General features: G+C 65.0%; 5 protein-coding genes across 5 annotated transcripts; 2 read left to right on the top strand and 3 right to left on the bottom strand.

The window, feature by feature from the left end:
* Positions 1-664: 664 nt before the first annotated feature.
* On the bottom strand, positions 665-2255 carry EMIHUDRAFT_219145 (hypothetical protein; the record flags this gene model as incomplete). The annotated part of the gene is made up of 4 exons (XM_005758980.1): positions 665-837; positions 915-1093; positions 1241-1410; positions 1866-2255. 4 exons carry the CDS (start codon positions 2253-2255, stop codon positions 665-667), a joined length of 912 nt encoding a protein of 303 aa, XP_005759037.1.
* Positions 2256-4447: 2192 nt separating this feature from the next.
* Positions 4448-5507, top strand: EMIHUDRAFT_465869 (hypothetical protein). The gene is made up of 5 exons (XM_005758981.1): positions 4448-4565; positions 4654-4690; positions 4760-4845; positions 4945-5017; positions 5082-5507. The coding sequence occupies exons 1-5, from the start codon at positions 4486-4488 to the stop codon at positions 5169-5171; spliced, it is 366 nt and encodes a 121-aa protein (XP_005759038.1). The 5' UTR covers positions 4448-4485; the 3' UTR covers positions 5172-5507.
* Positions 5508-7492: 1985 nt separating this feature from the next.
* EMIHUDRAFT_219147 (hypothetical protein) lies at positions 7493-9180 on the bottom strand (the record flags this gene model as incomplete). The annotated part of the gene is made up of 4 exons (XM_005758982.1): positions 7493-7705; positions 7972-8006; positions 8136-8276; positions 8547-9180. 4 exons carry the CDS (start codon positions 9178-9180, stop codon positions 7493-7495), a joined length of 1023 nt encoding a protein of 340 aa, XP_005759039.1.
* A 578-nt stretch (positions 9181-9758) lies between these two features.
* On the bottom strand, positions 9759-10941 carry EMIHUDRAFT_219148 (hypothetical protein; the record flags this gene model as incomplete). The annotated part of the gene is made up of 2 exons (XM_005758983.1): positions 9759-9818; positions 9901-10941. The coding sequence occupies 2 exons, from the start codon at positions 10939-10941 to the stop codon at positions 9759-9761; spliced, it is 1101 nt and encodes a 366-aa protein (XP_005759040.1).
* Positions 10942-12899: 1958 nt separating this feature from the next.
* Positions 12900-13118, top strand: EMIHUDRAFT_49766 (hypothetical protein; the record flags this gene model as incomplete). Its single annotated transcript, XM_005758984.1, has 1 exon — positions 12900-13118. A coding segment is annotated over one exon (219 nt), but the record flags the coding sequence as incomplete, so codon positions are not given.
* Positions 13119-17605: the final 4487 nt, after the last annotated feature.

Raw genomic sequence — 17605 nt, forward strand, 5'->3', positions numbered from 1 at the left:
CGAGCAGCGCGACCTGCGGACGTGCCGTGGACGTGCCGTGGACGTGTCGTGGACGTGCCGTCCCTCCTTCGGCTCCTCGAGCAGCGCCCACCTGGCTCAGCTCCGGCAGCGGCGGCGGCGCCGGGTCGTGGGCAGCGGAGCCGCGCGTGTGCGAAGCGGCGCTCGGCGGCCCCGCGCTGCGCTCGTACCGGTCCGACGACTGGCGGCGGGCGAGGCGAGGCGCGTTGACTGGCGCCGAGTGGCTCCGCTCGCAGCCGTTGTCGCCCGTCAGCGAGCGGCGCGGCGGCGGAGGGCGATCAATGCGCGAGGCTGCAGCTGCGGCGCTCGCAGGCGGAGGCGGCTCGAGGTTCCGGCCGGGCGGGTAGAGGGGCCGCGGGGAAGAGTTGTTTGAGCGGCGCTCTCTCTCGCCCACCGGCGAGGCGCCTGCAGCGCGAGAGAGGCGCGTCTCAGCCGGGTGCAGCAGCGTCTCAGCCGGGTGCAGCAGGAGGATGCAGCTGGGTACGAGGCGGTGTCGAGTGCGCGTCAGAGCGCTGGGATCCGTATCCTGCATCTAGAGGAGCCGCCGGTAGAGATCGGGCGCGTGAGGAGGCCGGAGGCAGTCTCCCCGCCGGCGGCTCTCCCGCCTGCAGGAAGGTTCCGAGAACGCTCCGAGAAGGCTCCATTGCTAGACTCTGGCGCCGTCGGCTAGCGTGCCGTTGCTGCCGCCGGCGCCGCCGCGACCATCCTCGGCGACCGCGCGCGGCGGGCGGCGCAGCCGCACCTCCTCCGAGCGCGGCCTCTGGGCTGGGTAGCGGGCCGACGCAGGCGGCGCAGAGGAGACGCCTCCAGCAGAGAGGCCTGCCGCAGTGGAGGGGAGGAGGGCGAGGGTGAGGGTGGGTGGGGCGAGGCGCGAAAACTGCCGCGCGGCAGCGCACCGGCGTGGGAGGTCGGCGAGAGCGGCGGCGGCGAGTAGGCGTTGGTGTGCTCCGCGCCCTCCGACGCGTCGCCCTCGCCAGTGCCGGTGGCGGAGCCGGCAGCAGCTGCAGCCGAGGCGCCGGCTGGTGCGCCCGCCTCTGACACGCGCAGCTGTAGCTCGTAGCGCTCGGCGAGCAGCCTGCGTCGCGGAGGGGAGTCAGCAGGCCGGGGCGGGGAGGGAGTGGCGGCAGCGACACACCGCGACGAGTCTGAGAGAGCAGTCACGCGAGGCGCCGTGGACGGGCGGGCGAGGGAGCGCCCGGCCAACGCGCCCGCCGGCGTGAACCGAGTGCCGAGCTCGGAGAGCTCGGACGGGTCCAGCTCACTGCCTGGCACGCGAGGGGGTGAGCTCCTGCTTCGATCACTGAACGCACGGAGCTCGGCAACAGCAGCCTCGAGGGCGACGATGCGTGACTGCTGATCTCTGATCTGCTCCTGCTGCGCCTTGATCTGCTCCTGTTGCCGCAGCAGCCGCCCCTCGACCCTGTCTAGTCTCGAGTCTGACGTGGATGCTGCCATAGAGAGGAGAGAGAGAGGCACAGCTCTGACGTGGATGCTGCCGCGGAGGCTGTGCCGCGGAGGGTGTGCCGCTCTCCCTCTCTCAAAAAAAGAATGGGCGCCAATTCCCATCCCTCCCGGGTAACTGTTTTCTTTCTTTTGCAGCTGGGTGAACAAGACGCATGTTAAAAAAGACTGGCAGCGGCCCCCTTCTGCGCGGTGCCATCTGTGTACTGACAACCCGGGAAGCGAACCTTGCGCACGTGCTAACAAACTGAAATCAGACGAACTGAGACCCCTTCCTCGGCGCTGCTGGCCCACGCCGGCACGCCTGGGCACCTGAGTGTCCAGAGCTCGCGGCGGCCCCGGGGTGCCGTCTACGCCCCAAGCCCCAAACACAGCTATATCTCCACTTTGGCCTCGTCTTCTGCGTCCGGGACGGCGTCACTCTCGGCGTCACTGTCCGCCGCCGCCGACCCGGCATCACCGCCTGCGCGCCTCTGCTGCCTTTCCACTGACCGCTTGCTTCTTTGCTGCCGCTCCTCCGTCGTGAGACACCGGTTGAACTTCTGCTGGCGTTTGGTGTCAATCTCGCCCGGCTCGAGCTCCTCGGCTCCGTACACTTCAGCATAGCAATGCTGGCTCTGGCAGCGCAGCACGCAGTTTGTACGCTCGTCGTCGTGAACGCCGCGGCACTCACCACGCTCGCACTCACGGCGTTTTACAGCAGCCGCGCGCGACTGCCGCTTGCGTGCGCCCGATACTATGGCCAGGCCGAGGAGAAGTAGTGTGGCTGAACGCATTCCGTCAAGTAGGCGCGTGCCGGCACGGCAGCCGGCCGACTGTCGTAAGCCCGAGGAAAGAGAAAGAAGAATTTTCCAGCAACTCACTCGCACGACACTAGGCACGGGACTGGCGCGCACTGGCACTAATACAGGTACACCAGAGAAATAAAAAGAAATTCTGGTTACTCCGCCTCGTTTTCTTTCTTTCTTCCCAATGTTGATGAAACTGAAGCCCAACGAAGCCCAACCCGAGCGAGAGAACCCAGGGGCCCGAATTATATTAAAACAGCGTAATTACCAAAGTCGTCCCGACCCGGGGCGTCGTCGGCGCGTAACATGTCGAGCTTTCAGGCGCAGGGTCTGTTCGACTCGCTGCTCCTCACCTGGGAGAGCCTCGCCTGGGACAGTTACAAGGAGGCCCTCTTTGCCGCTCAAAAGGCCGCCGCTGCAGCCAGAGGCGGCGCCTCAGCGGCAGCAGCGGGACCAGCCGGCCGCGCCGCTGGAGGCCGCTGCGGGGCACCCGGCGGCTCAGGTCGATGCTCGTAATCAATTTTACGTCGCGAACTTATTGAGCACTTGAGCACTGGATAGGGTCGATTCCGCATGGTACGGGACCCCTCGATCGTCTCGCCCTCCCTCACTGGTGTGTTCATTGGGGGGGGTCATAACAAACACGGTATAGGATCGAGGTGCACGCTGCCCGAGGCAGTGTCGTCCCCCCTCTCCATCAGCTCACAGTGAGACGTCGGCGGCGATGGCGGTGTGACCGATCGAGCTACAAGAGGAGCTTGTTCAGCAGGATCCAGGACCAGGTCTGACGCACTACCTCACTGGGCCTGAGATCATCGAGACAGCGCCCGTCACCGTCACTCTCGGGTTTGTGTGGAGTCGAACCACTCCGGGATGAGCGAGCTCATCGCTTTAAATTGCGCTCTTTCTCACACCTGTTGCAGGCAGCGGAGGATATGTGCGCCAATTTGTTGGAGCAGGGCATGAGGGGGGGGGGATTTTAGCCGGTTGGAAAAGCCGAAAAGGTAGAGTAGCAACTGGAGACGTACTACACACTCGAACCTCGCTCCCCACGCATGGTACCACGCGAACTTATTAAAATTTAAATAAATCAATAAAACGGTCAAACTCTGAACGAGATAAAATAAATAAAAACGGACACCTCTCTACTGTGTGATGGGTAAAAAGGAACAGGCCCCCGCCCTTGCGATCTTTGTGCAGGGTTCTTTGTGGGTGTGGTCGGCGACTAGCCGGGGTCGTCCTCCCGCCGGGGGACTAGCTGGACTAGCTCTGAACGAGATGGGATTCCTTGACAGCCATTTTATGTGTGTAAATCGCGTAAAGAGGTTTCCCCCTTGTGCTTGTGTGCCAGCCAGAGCCGTTTGCGATAGGTCCAATCGGGCGGCATGCACTTGGAGCACTTGGAGTGCAGTCGGCAACCGCACGCCCAGGACCGGGGAGCTAAGAAGCGCACCCGAGAGGGGGGACACCGCTCGATCTACTCTCTGGGGTCCCTCAGCGGCGTGCACCTCGATCCTGTACCGTGTTTGTTATGACCCCCCCCCCCCCCCCCTGACCACACCAGCGAGGGAGGGCGAGACGATCGAGGGGTCCCGTACCATGCGGAATCGACCTTATCCTTCAAGTGCTCAAGCGCACACAGTTGGCCAGCTAGTTGGCCAGACGATTGGTATCGGGTTGCGCGAGAGTTTTCTTTTTTTGGCGACCGCCGCGGTAGGACGGTACCGCTACGCCAGGACAAGGAATCGAACGGTTCAGCTGCTGCTGTTCGAGTCGTTCGGCGGGTTCCGGGAAGGAAGGGGGTCTCGGCGAGGGATCCTCTGGTGCTCTGGAAGGCGGCGAACGTGCTGCAGAACAAGCTGACGCAGGCCCAGCAGTCGCCAGTACCTCGACGAGGTGACTTGCACCACCAAGAATTGGCTAGGGCTGCAGAAGCAGCGTATCTCATACGTTCTTCATTCAGACAGACAGACGGCCATCGCAGAGCAGATTGTGAATGAGCTTGCCTGTGGCTCGAGGCCTGTGGCGGGGGCGGTCGAGTCGAGTGCACGGAGCTAAGTGCCTCGCCGCCCTCGCGGGAGTCGCTTGGCGGCTCCCGTTGTGTACCTGTGTTAGCCCAGTGCGCGCCAGCCCACGGCATTTTTTTTTCTTGCCTGGACTTCGGCGGTGAGTGCGGATCTGTGCCGTCGGCGAAGGAGCTGAGCGCGCTCTCGCTCAGATGTCATCGGAGCCTTTCGCTACTTCCGCACCCCTGGAGCCGAAGCTGTACTTTGCCAACGAGCGCACCTTCCTCCACTGGCGCGTGCCCCCCTCCCCCCCCCTCTCGCTCGCGTTGCTTTCGTGCGTCATCTTTGCAATCAGCTGTTGTGCTTCCTCCGTTCGGCAGGTTGCACGCGTGCCTGACGCTCGCTTCAGTTGGCATGGTTCGCACCCTCGCGCCGCACCTCGGCTGCCGAAGCTTCTCCTTGAGAGCGCGCACCGCGCCGCCTCAGGTCCTCACCTCGGCCGCTGATCGCGACAACCCGATGCTTCTCTGCATCGGCGTCGCGCTCTCCGGAGTGTCTCTCTTCCTCATGTGGTGCGATGGATAGTGAGTGATAGACGCGCGACCGCGCGGCACCCGAGCTCTCCCGAGGAGAGCTTCAACGCCCGCCAAGAGCTGCCCACTTCCCGCCAGGTACGCGTATCGCACCTTCCTCTGGCGCATGGCCCGCATTCGCTCGCGCGCCGCCGAGCGCGCCGACGACCCGGTCTCACCGCTCGAGGACGCCGCACCGCTGCTCGCGCCTCTGACGCCGTCGGACGGGACGGTAGGTGGGCCCGATTGTTATCTCCGCCTCGGTGGTCGTCGCTCTCGCCGCCTCGGCAATGCTCGCCTTCTCGTCGTCTCTCGGACCGGCCTAGCCCTGCGGGATCTCGACACCGCCAGCAGGTCGCTCCCAACGTGCCACGGCAAGAACACAGGCGGCCGATCCCTCCGACACGTTTGCCAGCCGGGTGCCCTATACCTGCTGGCCGCTACGGAGAGGACCCGCCTCTGAGGATGTGCTTGCTAGCACTCGAGTGCACATACACAAATTACACCGTGACTGATCTCTGTCCATCTCCACTGTCGACTCTCTCGTGTAAAGGCGTACGTCCTCGCTCACATACTCTCCCGCGCGCCGCACACACCGACACGTACCCGGCGCAGATCCTCTCCCTTTGTGTGTGCCCTTTCTAGTCATTCTAGTGAATGAATTGACTCGTCCCAGTGGATGTGTCCGATTTCCGACGTCCCTGTCAAAATGTGCGTGACGTCCGATCCTTTGTAATCGTCTAGAGACGCTGGATACATGAGCACGGAGCCGGCCGCTCCCGGCCCCACGCTGCGCCCACGGCCCGCGCGGCCGGCGCAGCCGTCCGGGAGCTCAGGCGCTACCGCACCGCTTGCGCATGGTAGCGGCCTACGGTCCGCATCCTGCCGTCCGGCAGCGCAGACGCCGGAGAACCGAGCCCAACACCCTCCGCCCAACCCGGCCCAGAGGCCGCCGGCCGAGGCACCCGCCGCGACGCCGCCCACCGGTGTCGCCGAGGCAGGTGCACTCAGCCCCAGCGGGCAGACGCTTGCCGCCGCAGAGCTGGCGTCGCACCAGAGGCAGTGCGCAAGCGCACAGCCTTTGCCTTTCGTGCAGATGCAGCACCCTGGAGTGCAGCCGCAAATGTACCTGCCGCCCTCGTCTGGCTGCATGCACGGCCAGTCCCTTGCCGACCAGTGGGCCAGCTGCGCGTCGATGGCCATGCCTTCGCAGGCCTCCGGTTTCGGCTGGCCTGCCGCGCCTGCTCTCATGGACCCCGCTTGGGTGCAGAGCCCGCATGGCTGCTGCGCGCCCGCCTTCCACGGCTGCGGTTTGGGGCAGGTGCAGCCCTCTTGCGGCTCCTACCTCCACACTGGCGCGCAGCAGCTCTACCCCTGCGGCGGCGAAGCGTGGTCGCCCTTTACGCAGCAGCACCAGGTGCAGCAGCAGATGCAGCAGCAGCAGCAGGTGATGCAGCAGCAGCAGCAGCACGCCGCCTTTCAACCCGGGTTCCCTGCGCCTGGCGCTTCGGCTGCCGCCATTGGCGCTGACCAGGCCGCCTCCGCCGCCCGAGGGCAAGCCGGAGTCGGTGAGCGCGACCCTCAGGTCGAGGGCCTCGCCTCTCTCCTCGCCCAGGCCGTGCGGCAGAGTGCCGGTGGCGCCAAGGCCAAAGTCAAGGACGTCAGCGCCGCCGAGGCTAACGCCGTCGCCACCACGCTCGACCCCGCCGACGTCGCCCCTTTCATCGCGCGCTTCAAGAACCTGTGCATCCGGAAGGACCCGCGCTTCGTCAGGCTGTTCGCCCTCAGCGCCGCCCAGCTGGCGAGCACCATCACTGCAGGCGACGACGAGCTCGCCTACCTCGACGCCTACGTCGCCGGGGCTGTTCAGTGCTGCCTCAAGCCCGACTCTGACGCTGTCAAGCTCTTTAGAAAGCGCAACGACGGCGGACGTCAAGGCAGCGGCCTCTACCAGCTTCAGAGCATCGCTCGGCTCGCCGTCCTCAAGCCCGGCGTCGAGATGCAGAACGCCGAGGCCGCCTTCAAGAAGAAGACGTTCTTTGTTGCCGGGATGGGGTTCGTCCCCGCGCAGCTCGCCGCGGAAACGCTCAAGGCCGAGTTCGCGCTCCTCACCAACCAGTGCCGATCGCACTTTGACGTCTACCGCGCCATCATCGGCAAGCTTCCCGACCAGATCAGCGGCAAGCGCGATGCCCTCGCCGACAAGATCAACGAGTGGCAGTCCGGCGGGTTCCCGCCCTGGCACAGCTACGACGCCTTCATCACATACGTCGCCGACCTGCTCAGCAGCGGGAGCGCCTGCGTCAGCGCCGGCGATGCTGGCCCCGCCGATGCCGGCGCTGGCGGGCTCGAGGCGAACGCTGCTGAGAGGGCCGGCGGTGCCCCGCGCCCTCCTTGCCTCATCTGCGGCAGCCCCGACCACGGCAATCACCCCCCATGGGTGCCCTTTCTAGTCATTCTAGTGAATGAATTGACTCGTCCCAGTGGATGTGTCCGATTTCCGACGTCCCTGTCAAAATGTGCGTGACGTCCGATCCTTTGTAATCGTCTAGAGACGCTGGATACATGAGCACGGAGCCGGCCGCTCCCGGCCCCACGCTGCGCCCACGGCCCGCGCGGCCGGCGCAGCCGTCCGGGAGCTCAGGCGCTACCGCACCGCTTGCGCACATCCGTGAGCTCGAGGTGTCAAGCCCCACGCCTCCTCTCGGTCCTGCAGCTTCTGAAGCAACGCTGCCGCCGCACCGTGGCCCCGCTCGATCGCGATCTCCAGCGCGGTGCGGCCCGCCGAATCGCGCGCCGTCGCCTCGAGCCTCAGGCGCGACTCGCCGCAGCGCTCGATGAGCAGGCGCAGCGCACGCACCTGGCGGCCGGCGGGCGGCTCGCGCCAAAGACGAGAGAAACGTGTGCTCCGGGGTGCCACCTCGCCGGAGAGGGGACTGTGGGCAAGCATCTAGGTCCAGCCGCGCCCCTCCCATGTCTGCGACGAGGTGCAAGGCGGTGGAGCGGTCGGGAGTGGTCGCGGTGAGGTCCGCCGCGCTGAGGTGCGGCAGGAGGAGCTCGAGGAGCGCCGGCTTGTCCCACGCGCCTGCGAGCGGGGGGGGGGGGGGGGGCTGGGCCCCCAGGGACCCTAAGGGCGGCGAGTGAAGTCGCTGCGACGCTGCCTGCCACCGCCTAGAGAGGAGCGCAAGAGGAGCAGACGACAGGCGAGAGAGGAGCCAGAGGAGCGAGCGAGCGCAAGAGAGGCGAGAGGGGGCGAGAGGGGTCGAGAGGGGTGTAAGGCGGCAGCGTACAGAACTTGTGGTGCGCAGAGAGCCCAAACGCGTCCCTGCCCGCCGGCTCCACGCTGCCGCAGGCGAGGAGCCGCGCCACCTCGGCCTCGTCGCCAGGCCACTCGACGAGCTTGCTGAGAGCGGGTCTGCGCCCCGCCGTTGCTGGCGCCGAGGGCGGACTGGCGGCCGCACCAGCGCCGCTCGACGGCGGCGCCTCACTGGCTGCTGGTGCGGCTGCCCGCCGTGCCGCGATCCGCGCAGCGGCAGCGGCGAGCTGCTCGCTATCGCCGATTCCTCCATGGCGCGGTGGCGGCGGTGGCGGCGGTGGCGGCGGTGGCGGCGGTGGCGGCGGTGGCGGCGGTGGCGGCGGTGGCGGCGGTGGCGGCGGTGGCGGCGGCGGCGGCGGTGGCGGGATTCCTCCCGCCCCTCTACCCCGCCTGTCGGCGATTGCCTCGGCGAGGTCGTTTGCCAGAGCCACTCGCATACTAGCGAACGCGGCGTGGTCCGGCTCCACTGCAGCGGCCGCGCCTTCGACAGACCTCGTGGCTCTTTTGGGCAGCGACTCGGCGTCCGGGAGACCGAAGCGGGCGGGATTCGACCCTTGCTGCTCGGCGACAGCCGAGGCGGAGCGGCCCCAACGGTCGACTGCGAAAGCGGAGGCACCGGCGGAGAGGAGTGCGGCCACGCAGGAGCTGCTGTCACCCGCCACGGCCACGTGCAGTGGTGTCTCTTCCCACTCGTTGCGCTGGTCCACGCTGAGGCCGGCTGCGAGCAAACGCAAGAGGGACGTCAGTGCATTCGACGACGCGGCCACGTGGAGCGCGCTCATGCCATGTGCGCTCTTCGCACTGACGTCTGTCCGCCCATCGCACAGCAGAGCATCGACACACTTCGCCTCGTCGGAGGCACACGCCCAGTGCAGCGCCGGCATGGCGTGGCGACCGTCGCGTGCGTTTGGGTCGGCGCCGCCGGCGAGCAGGGCTGCGAGCGCTTCAGCGTCGCCGCGCATGGCGGCGTCCAGGACAGCGTCGGCAGTGTCCTCGGCCGTGTTGTTGTCGGCCGTCATCCTAGCCGCCAGCGCGCGCTTGGCATGGGTTTGGGCCCCAGGAGGGGAGGGGAGCCTCCGCCCCCGCTCGAGACAAAGAAGGAGAATCCCCCTGCCTGTCTCGCGTCCACCCCATACCGCGTTGGTGTCCACCTCCTTCTTCCCACATTCATGTACTTACTTGCAGGATCTCTGCGGGAGACGCGCGGCGAGGCTAAGTCCTAAGACCGGCTGACGTGGTGACCGCTCTAGAGAGCCTGCTCCTCATGCCCTGCTTGCTCCCGCCGCGCGCCGGACACCAGTCACCACACACCAGACGGCCGCGCGAAGGTCCATCCATCTTTGTTTTGTTCCAAGGCTGCCGGCCCAGTGTCGTGCAAAATCCCTGTGTGGTGGCGGCCGTCCTCCGCCTTTATCTCTAACGCTCTGTTTTCTTTCTTTCTGGCGCGCACTGGAACAACACAAGTGACAAGACATAAGTACACCTACAGCTACACCGAATTTTACACGAAGAACCTGTACACCCGACAGAAACACAAACCCGGCCGCGGTCGAAAAAAGGTTGCTGCGAGAATTGGCGAGCGCAACGCCGGGGGCGATCAGCTCGTCGCCCGCGCCTCGAGCTCCAGCAGGAAGGCGCTCCAGTCCATCGGCGCCTCCTCCCCGCGGGCGGCACGCGCATCGAGCAGCCCGCTCACCTAGTCGTGCAAAGGGGTCGGGGTAGGTCAGCCTCTCCAGCACCCTAGCAGCGTGGAGCGAGCTGCCACCCCAGCTCGCCTCCCCCAGCACGCCGTCCAGCACCGGAAGCGGAGCCCCCGGGCGAGGCGGATCGGGCGAGGAGTTGGAGGAAGAGCCGCCCGCCTCGTCGACCAGCCCTCGCATCAGCCGCAGGTCTTTCTGCGCCACCTCGAGCGCCGCCCCCACCGGCCGACCGTCGCCGCCGAAGCTCCTGCTCACCATCTTGTCGCAGTACAGGTCCACCAGGTTGGGCGCCGGCAGCACGTGAGAGGTCCAGTCGCGCAAAGAGTCGCGTGGCAGCCCCGCCGCGTCGAGGAGGAGGAGCGCCTCGCCGAGCACCTGCCCGAAGCCGTACACCATGAGGTTGGTGCACAGCTTGTACAGCGCAGACGCGCCCGCGTCGCTCTCCGACAGCACGCGCGCGTGCTTGCTCCAGAGCGGCGCGACGCGCTCCGCGAACACGCGCGCCGGGTGCGAAGAGAATAGAGCGGCGTCCGCGCCCGCAGCAACCCCCGGAGCCTCGCCGGCTGCTGCCACCCAGCTGCATAACTGGCCGGCAGCGGCGTGCGGCGGCCGGCCTGTGACGGGCGCGTTGACAAAGGCGCCGCCGGCCTCGTGGACCAGACGCGCCAGCTTGCGCGCGACCGGGGCAGAGATGGTGGCGCAGTTGGCGAGGAGGAAGGGTGGGGCTGCCGCCGTCTGGTCGCGGTGAAGAAGCTTGAGGCACGCGGTGAAGAAGCCCTCGGTGGAGTCATCGCCAAAGAGCATCGCGACTATGACGACGCCACTCGGGTTTCGGAGCGCCGCAGCGGCAACCTCATCCACCGTGGCGGCGACCGTCGTGCGCAAGGTCTTGTCGCCAGATGCCTGCTCGGAAACGCGAGCCGCAACATATTCCGCCTTGGCCGGCGTGCGGTTGTACAGGACCAGGTCGGAGAAGATCGCCCCGCCGCTCGTACCGATTCGTTCGGCCATGGCGGCGCCCATCGCGCCCAGGCCCACAAAGACCGCAGTGGGTCGAGCGGAGTCGTCGGATTGCGACATACAATGCCGTCAGCCTCTTTGGCACGAGCACAGGGGGTAACACGCTTGGCGGCGCCGCCAGAGATTCGGGCTGTCCGCCGCGCTTTCTTTTCTTTAAAATACTGCCACGCTTGACGGGCTTGTCACCAGCTGTCGTTGCTGCTGTCGTTGCTTTGTCATTGCTGGTGTCGTTGCTGCTGTCGTAACCATCCCCCGACTGGTCCAACTGTGACTGCTGCTGTAATTGCGCGGCTGTCATTCCTGCTGTCATTGCTGCTGTCGCTGTCGTTGCTGCTGTCATTGCTGCTGTCATTGCTGCTCTCATGAGCACCCCGTAGGACAGTGTCACAATGGGATGCGGTGCCACTCACGAGAGAGGCAGGACACTCAAGATATACACGCACGCGCGCGCGACCGCTCACTCGCACGCCCGACGCCACATGAGAAACCCTCTCAACAGTAGCCACGCACCGTCAGCAGCAGCGGGCGTGAGTCACAGAATCTGCACAACCCTTGCCCTCCTTCCTCCAGCATGTGCCGTGATGGGCTCCAGCGCTGGTTCATCTGCCGCTCGCGAACGGCGTCAATCATCAACCGCGAGGATTGGGACCTTGAAATCCACGTCGCAAGCAAACGCGCAGAGCATTGAGCAACACACCTCGGGTATTGAACCTCTTGGCCATTGCCGAGCCACAACACAAGGCGTTGATCAGGAACTCTCATGTAGAGAGCTCGGCTCTGCTACAAGAAAGCAGGCTCGCCCTACACAGAGAAATTCTGAGATAGAGGAGCAGGAGTTTTGCAAAATGTGAGAGAGAGATTGTTTTGTTAGAAAATGTGTGAGACGGTACAAACGCTGCTGTGCGTCAAGCGCTGAGAGCTACATCCACGCGCACCGGTGTCTTATTTTAGTCCATGGGGTGTAATGCACAGATGGGTGGGTGGGCGGTTGGGCCCCTTTGCTGGTGCCTGTCACTAGGGCTATGGCTGCCTCACTGTGGCGCTGCCTCGCTGTCGCTGTCGCTGTCGCTGTCGCTGTCGCTGTCGCTGTCGCTGTCACTCGCAGGGTCCCGCGCTGACATTGTCACCGCCTGTCGCTGGCGTTCACTGGCTTCACTGCGCTGTCACTCGCAGGGTCCCGCGCTGACATTGTCACCGCCTGTCGCTGGCGTTCACTGGCTTCACTGTCACTGTCACTATGGCTGTCACTGTTCCTGGGTGCCTTTCACTCCTCCCTGGCAGCTAACTGGCTGTGCTGTCACCAGCTGTCACCAGCTGTCCCAGCTGTCGCCAGCTGTCGTTGCTGCTGTCGTTGCTGCTGTCGTTTCGCAGCCGCTGTCACGACATATTGACCACGTCGCGACCGTTAACAGACAGCCGTTTTAACCGTCATGACGTGAATAGTCTCTCACAACTAGACCAGCGCGCTCGCCAGCTCAAAAGAGAAAGATACAAAACAAGAACACAACGCACTCTCTCACATGACAAGTGATGACAAGAGGAAGCTCATACACAAAAAAATCAACGTACTCTCGTGAGCTGTGAACAGACGCACTTGCCTTCGGGGGCAAGTACGCCAGGTTGGGCGTGCTTTCACAGCCTCACGAGAGCAAAACAAACGGTACCCGGGTACCTAGGTACCCGGAAACTACACACACACTCTCACGATGGCCGCACTCGTCCACTCGAGCCGTGCGACTGCTGCTTGCTCGCGCTGCCACCTCGTGCTGCGCCTTCGCGCCGGTGCTAGGGGCCTCTCCTCCGACGTCGCTGCGCGCTACGAGCCGCAGCGTCTGCACCCGCGCCTGTTTGAGCCTTCAGAGGTGGTTAGCTCGTGGCTCGACCCTGCCGCTCTCGCGTTGCTGCAAGACGTGGAGCTCGCCGACCTGACGGACACCGACCCCTCGTCCGTCGCCCTGCGCAGCGTTGCGACAGAGGCGCGAGAAATCTACTCGTTCCCGCTGCTCAGCCCGCAGGCCTGCCGCATGCTGGTCGAGGAGGTCGAGCACTTCCAGTTGTCAGGACTGCCTGCCCGTCGGCCAAACTCGATGAACAACTACGGCCTCATTCTCAACGAGATTGGGCTGCGCGCGTCGCTGAGCAGGTTGCAGGCTGCCATCGCGCCGCTGGCACGCGCCGTGTTCCCCGCCGAGGGCCGCTCTCTTGACGACCACCACAGCTTTGTCGTGTCGTACAAGCCCACTGAGGATCGCGGCCTGGACATGCACACGGCGTGCTCCGGGTCCAGCTCCACACACCGACCCCACCGCAGCCCTTCGAGACGCGTCCGCAAATTAGGACGACTCGGACGTCACGCTCAACGTCTGCCTCGGCTCTGACTCGTTCGAGGCGAGCGGGCTCACCTTCTGCGGCGACATGGTCCGGACGGCGAGTCGCGCGGCGCCCCCCTCGCGCGGCCTGTCTGAGCGCCTGAGAGCGACGCGTAGGGGTCGGCAGACCACCGGCTGCGCTCGTACAAGTACGCCCACCGGCTCGGCCGCGCGGTGATGCCGCCCAGATGCGGACCAGAGACCGCTGCCCTCCAACTAGATCTAGCGCTCGAGAGGGCGTGCCACGCCGCGGCATTGTGTGTAGCAGCCCTCCACTTTCGTACTGTAGGTGATGCACTTGGGGAGGCGGCGGCACGGCGCGGACGACATCACCAAGGGTCACCGCCTCAACCTCATCATGGTCACCGCCCGCCGCTGCCCTCGCCGCGACCGCCGAAACTACGCCCAGCCCGCCTCTTGCCACCGCCGCCCCCCCTTCATCGTAGAATGCCTCCAAGATGCTGCGCCCTCGCAGCCCTGCTCAGCCCCAGCCCCGGCGTGCCCGCGCAGTGGAACTACAACAAGGAGTTCCGCGCCTCGCCCGAGTTCCGGGCACGCTCCTTTGCTCGCGAGGGCTCGCCCCCCGACGCCGAGTGCATCAGCTACACACACGACAGAGATTACGAGGCCGTCAGCGGTGTGCAGCGGCCCGCGCCGCATTTGGCGTCCTCGGCGTGGTGTCCGCCACCGCCCGCCGAGTACGACGGATTTGTCGGGCTCGAGGGCCGCTGGGCCGGGCACCCGCGGCGGCGGCCGGCGCCTTGACGCAGTGACGCACGCGCCACCTACGACCTACGGCGTACACGCTACCGGGCCGTAGGTACGTTAGACGTGGAGACGCGAGGGTCGCCCCCCCTTGCCCCACCACCTCGTGTGTGTGGAGAAGTTTACCTTACCGTACCTTACGCTACGGCGGATGATGCGGAAAGAGACAGGGGCCGAGCAGCAGTAAGGACCGACTCGGGGTTTATTTTTTGGCAGGGATCTCACAACAAGTAAAGCCTGGGTTGGGCCGATGTGCCCGTCGTTCGCCTAAAACAGAAAGTTAGCGCGTCGGTAATCCTTTCGGATATTTTACCTTGCCAGCGGGCGAATACTGGGCGAATCTTTCGCCCGCTGGCTCCTCCCTCCCGATCTTGCTTTGGAGCAGAGCCAATGCCGGTGCTGTGCTTGGTGTGGATCTTTTCGCTAAGCTCACGATGGATCAGCTCGACTGAGATCCGCCAGGCCTACCTCCGCAGGGCCGCCGCTCTCGCTCGCTTACCTCCAGTACGTCCGTTGCGAGCCGACGCAAGCTGCAGCAGCGGCAGCGGAGGAAGCAGTGATGGGGGTAACTACGGCGACTGCAGCAGGGATGGCGATACAAATCGCAACAGCTCGCGGCGGATCGGCCACTCGGTGTGCACCAAGATTGTGACGCCGATGATGCCGTACTACATCGCCACTCACTACCTCGGCTGGGAGGTGTGCCAGCTGCCCTGCAGCCTGCCACGCACACGGGCACACGGAAAGCGCTTCTGCCGGTGGGTGTCCACGGGACGCACGTGCACCCGCTTGAAGTGGCTCCCTCTGGGACATCTCCGCGCACGCGGCAGGTTGCCTGCAACAAGCTGCGCGGCGTCAAGGCGAGGCCGCTTGTTGTGTTTGACGAGGAGGCGCGACGCCCCCTCCCGGCCACACGCGTTGCGGTGCTGCAGCCGCCCGCAGTCCCATCCACCTTCGCCCATCCGTCGCTCAGGCGTCCATCACATCCCAGGAGCTGCACCACGAGCTCTGCCTCCGCAGCAGAAACACGTCGCACCTAACGACCGACCAGCTCGCGGAGGCCAAAAGCGCCGTGCGGATGCTACCGGTCGGGTCGGTGCTGCACGTGCAGGCGCGCCACGCGCGACAGGAGAGGCCCCGAGCGGACGTGATGGATCCCTGGCGTGGCGCACCGTAGGTGAATCTGTTCCGGCTGTTCGTGACCGAGCTGCTCCCGCTGCTGAGGACGAAGGTGATTCTCCTCACGGGGCAATGGCTCAAGCCGGCGCTCGAACTGCTCGCGCCCGGCCGTACGAAGCTACCCGATAGCCACCAGAACCGGCTCGGGTTCGTCACCTCGGGCGACGTCGAGGCGACCCTCCGCAGCGACAGGATTGTGCGGTGGTATTCGCAAAACATGTTTGCCGTCCCAAAGACGTACCAAGACAAATATCGCGGCCTGCCGTACGGGATCGACTACACGAAGGCGGAGCAGTACCGCAAGTGCCTGCGCGACTTTGGCAACGTGCCCAAGAAGGATACCCTCTTCCTCTCGCCGCTGCGCAACACCTCCAAGGTGAGAGAAGTGCTGCTGAACCTCTCAGAGTACAGAAACGCGATGCGTGCCTTCACCGGCAAGAACGGCGCCCGGCGCATCGAGAACTACAGCTACTACTGCGAGCGGCTTGCGCGCGCCCGCTTTGTCATCTCACCCGAAGGCGACCGCCCAGACTGCTTCCGCCACTGGGAGGCGGCCGATGCCGCGCGTCGCGCCCCGTCCGGGTCGAGACACGTCCACGACTCACAAACCACGACATACCCCACAGGCGGTAGGCTTGGGCGTGGTGCCCGTCTGCAACTGCCCCGAGACGCTCCGCCCGCTGCTCGGCCACGGCACCCTCGTCTGGAGGCAACCCGAGAGCTCGCGAAAGGCTGCTCTGAGCCGCCATTGCCCTAGCCGTAGGCGCCGACATGGTGTACGCATCCGAGGCGGAGTACGAGGACTACGTGCGCTTCCCCTTGCTGCTCGCCTGGCGCTTCCGGGAGGCGCGCCCGCAGCGGGAGAAGGTCTTTGTCGACTTTTGGAGGAAACGAGTCGACGAAGATCGTAGGAGCTTGTGGGCACGTGAACAGTCAGTCCGAACGGGTAGAGTAGGTCAAGTAACTAGATAACAGGTCAAGTAACTAGAGCGCCGTAGAGTCCAGTTTGCAGCTAAACACTGATAAACTACATCAACAAGGTAGAGATGGGTTGTAAAATTCGCATTCGATGTACGTGCGCTCGAGCGAGAACAGAGACGTACACGCACACACACACACAACGCTGGGGCTCTGTGGGCCGATGTACGGGCCCCCCCCTAGGGCCCTACGGGCGTACCCATGCGGGGGGGGAGATGGGGTACCCGGCCCGCCGCAAGCGCCGTTTTTGTTTTTTTCGGGCGATTTTTACTTGTTTTCATGGGAATTCGGCGTACGAAAGGGAGGATCCCCAAAGGTCCGAACGAAGTGGCGTCAAGTTGCAATCACCCGCCCGCCGCGTCCCGGCGGTCCCGCAGCTCGCGCAAATCTCCCGCTTAACCCACCTGTGATGTTACAATAGGGGATCCCTATACTTGCGGCCATGCTCTATCACGCCTTGCGACAGCGCTACTGACCGTGCCCTGCTGCACAAATTGATCACCTGCATAGCTCGCGGCCTTAGTCTCTCTTCAGTATTCAGTGCACAGCGGTGACCTGATCGTACGGCCAGTAGGAAGGTGTCCTTCCGGCGCGTGCACACTTCTGACGGGTGACGCAATGCCCGTCACAACTGCCTCGGATTGGCTGCTGGCACTCTCGCCGCTATACACAGCCTCGCGCACATGGGCAGTCAAGAGGGAGCATGCACCTTCTCAGGAGAGCGCCAGTGCCTCTCCTCTTGGACCAGCAAACGTGGTGGTCTCGTGTCACCAATGTGGGACCAGTGCCGCAGTGCGGCATCGCGCCATGGACAGCTCTGACACTGCGCCTCACCACTGACCGGGAAGGCCGCGAAGTGGGCCAGCACAGGTCGCACATTGTGGCAGCAGTGCATGTCTGTAGAGGAGCAGCAGCGTCAGGGTCGCAGGGTCGGATCGTGTCAAGCCTCTCGCGCGCTCGCGCCCGGCCGGCCGCGTGCACGGTGCAGACGTCGCGACGTCGGCCTGTATGCCGTCTGGAGTAATCTGTCGACACTGTCCATCTCGTTTGAGTTGACTGTTATAGCCCCCCGCTACCCAGTTGATGCACTCGTGCGACGTAGCGGGGGGCCACGACTACGTTTACGAAAACATAAGTAGTTCGCACAGAGGGCACGCGAGGTACGACCGTGCCCGGCCGTGCTATTAAAGCGACTCGGCTCTCTAACAGGCTGCAGCCCAGAGCCACACGGAGTCTACGCGCATCGCTTGTGCATAGCCTCGACCAATCTCCTGTTCACGGTGCAACCGTCAACAAAGAGCTTCTTCGAACCGTTACAAACACGACGCGAGCCGCCCAGCAGGGAGCCTGGGCGACTCGCTTTGACGCTGGCCAGGCCGGAGGCGAGTGCCGCCGCCAGGCCACGACCGACCGCGCCCGTCCTACGGACGGGC

Source organism: Emiliania huxleyi (assembly GCF_000372725.1).
Source record: "Emiliania huxleyi CCMP1516 unplaced genomic scaffold EMIHUscaffold_83, whole genome shotgun sequence".
Lineage (NCBI taxonomy): Eukaryota > Haptophyta > Isochrysidales > Noelaerhabdaceae > Emiliania > Emiliania huxleyi.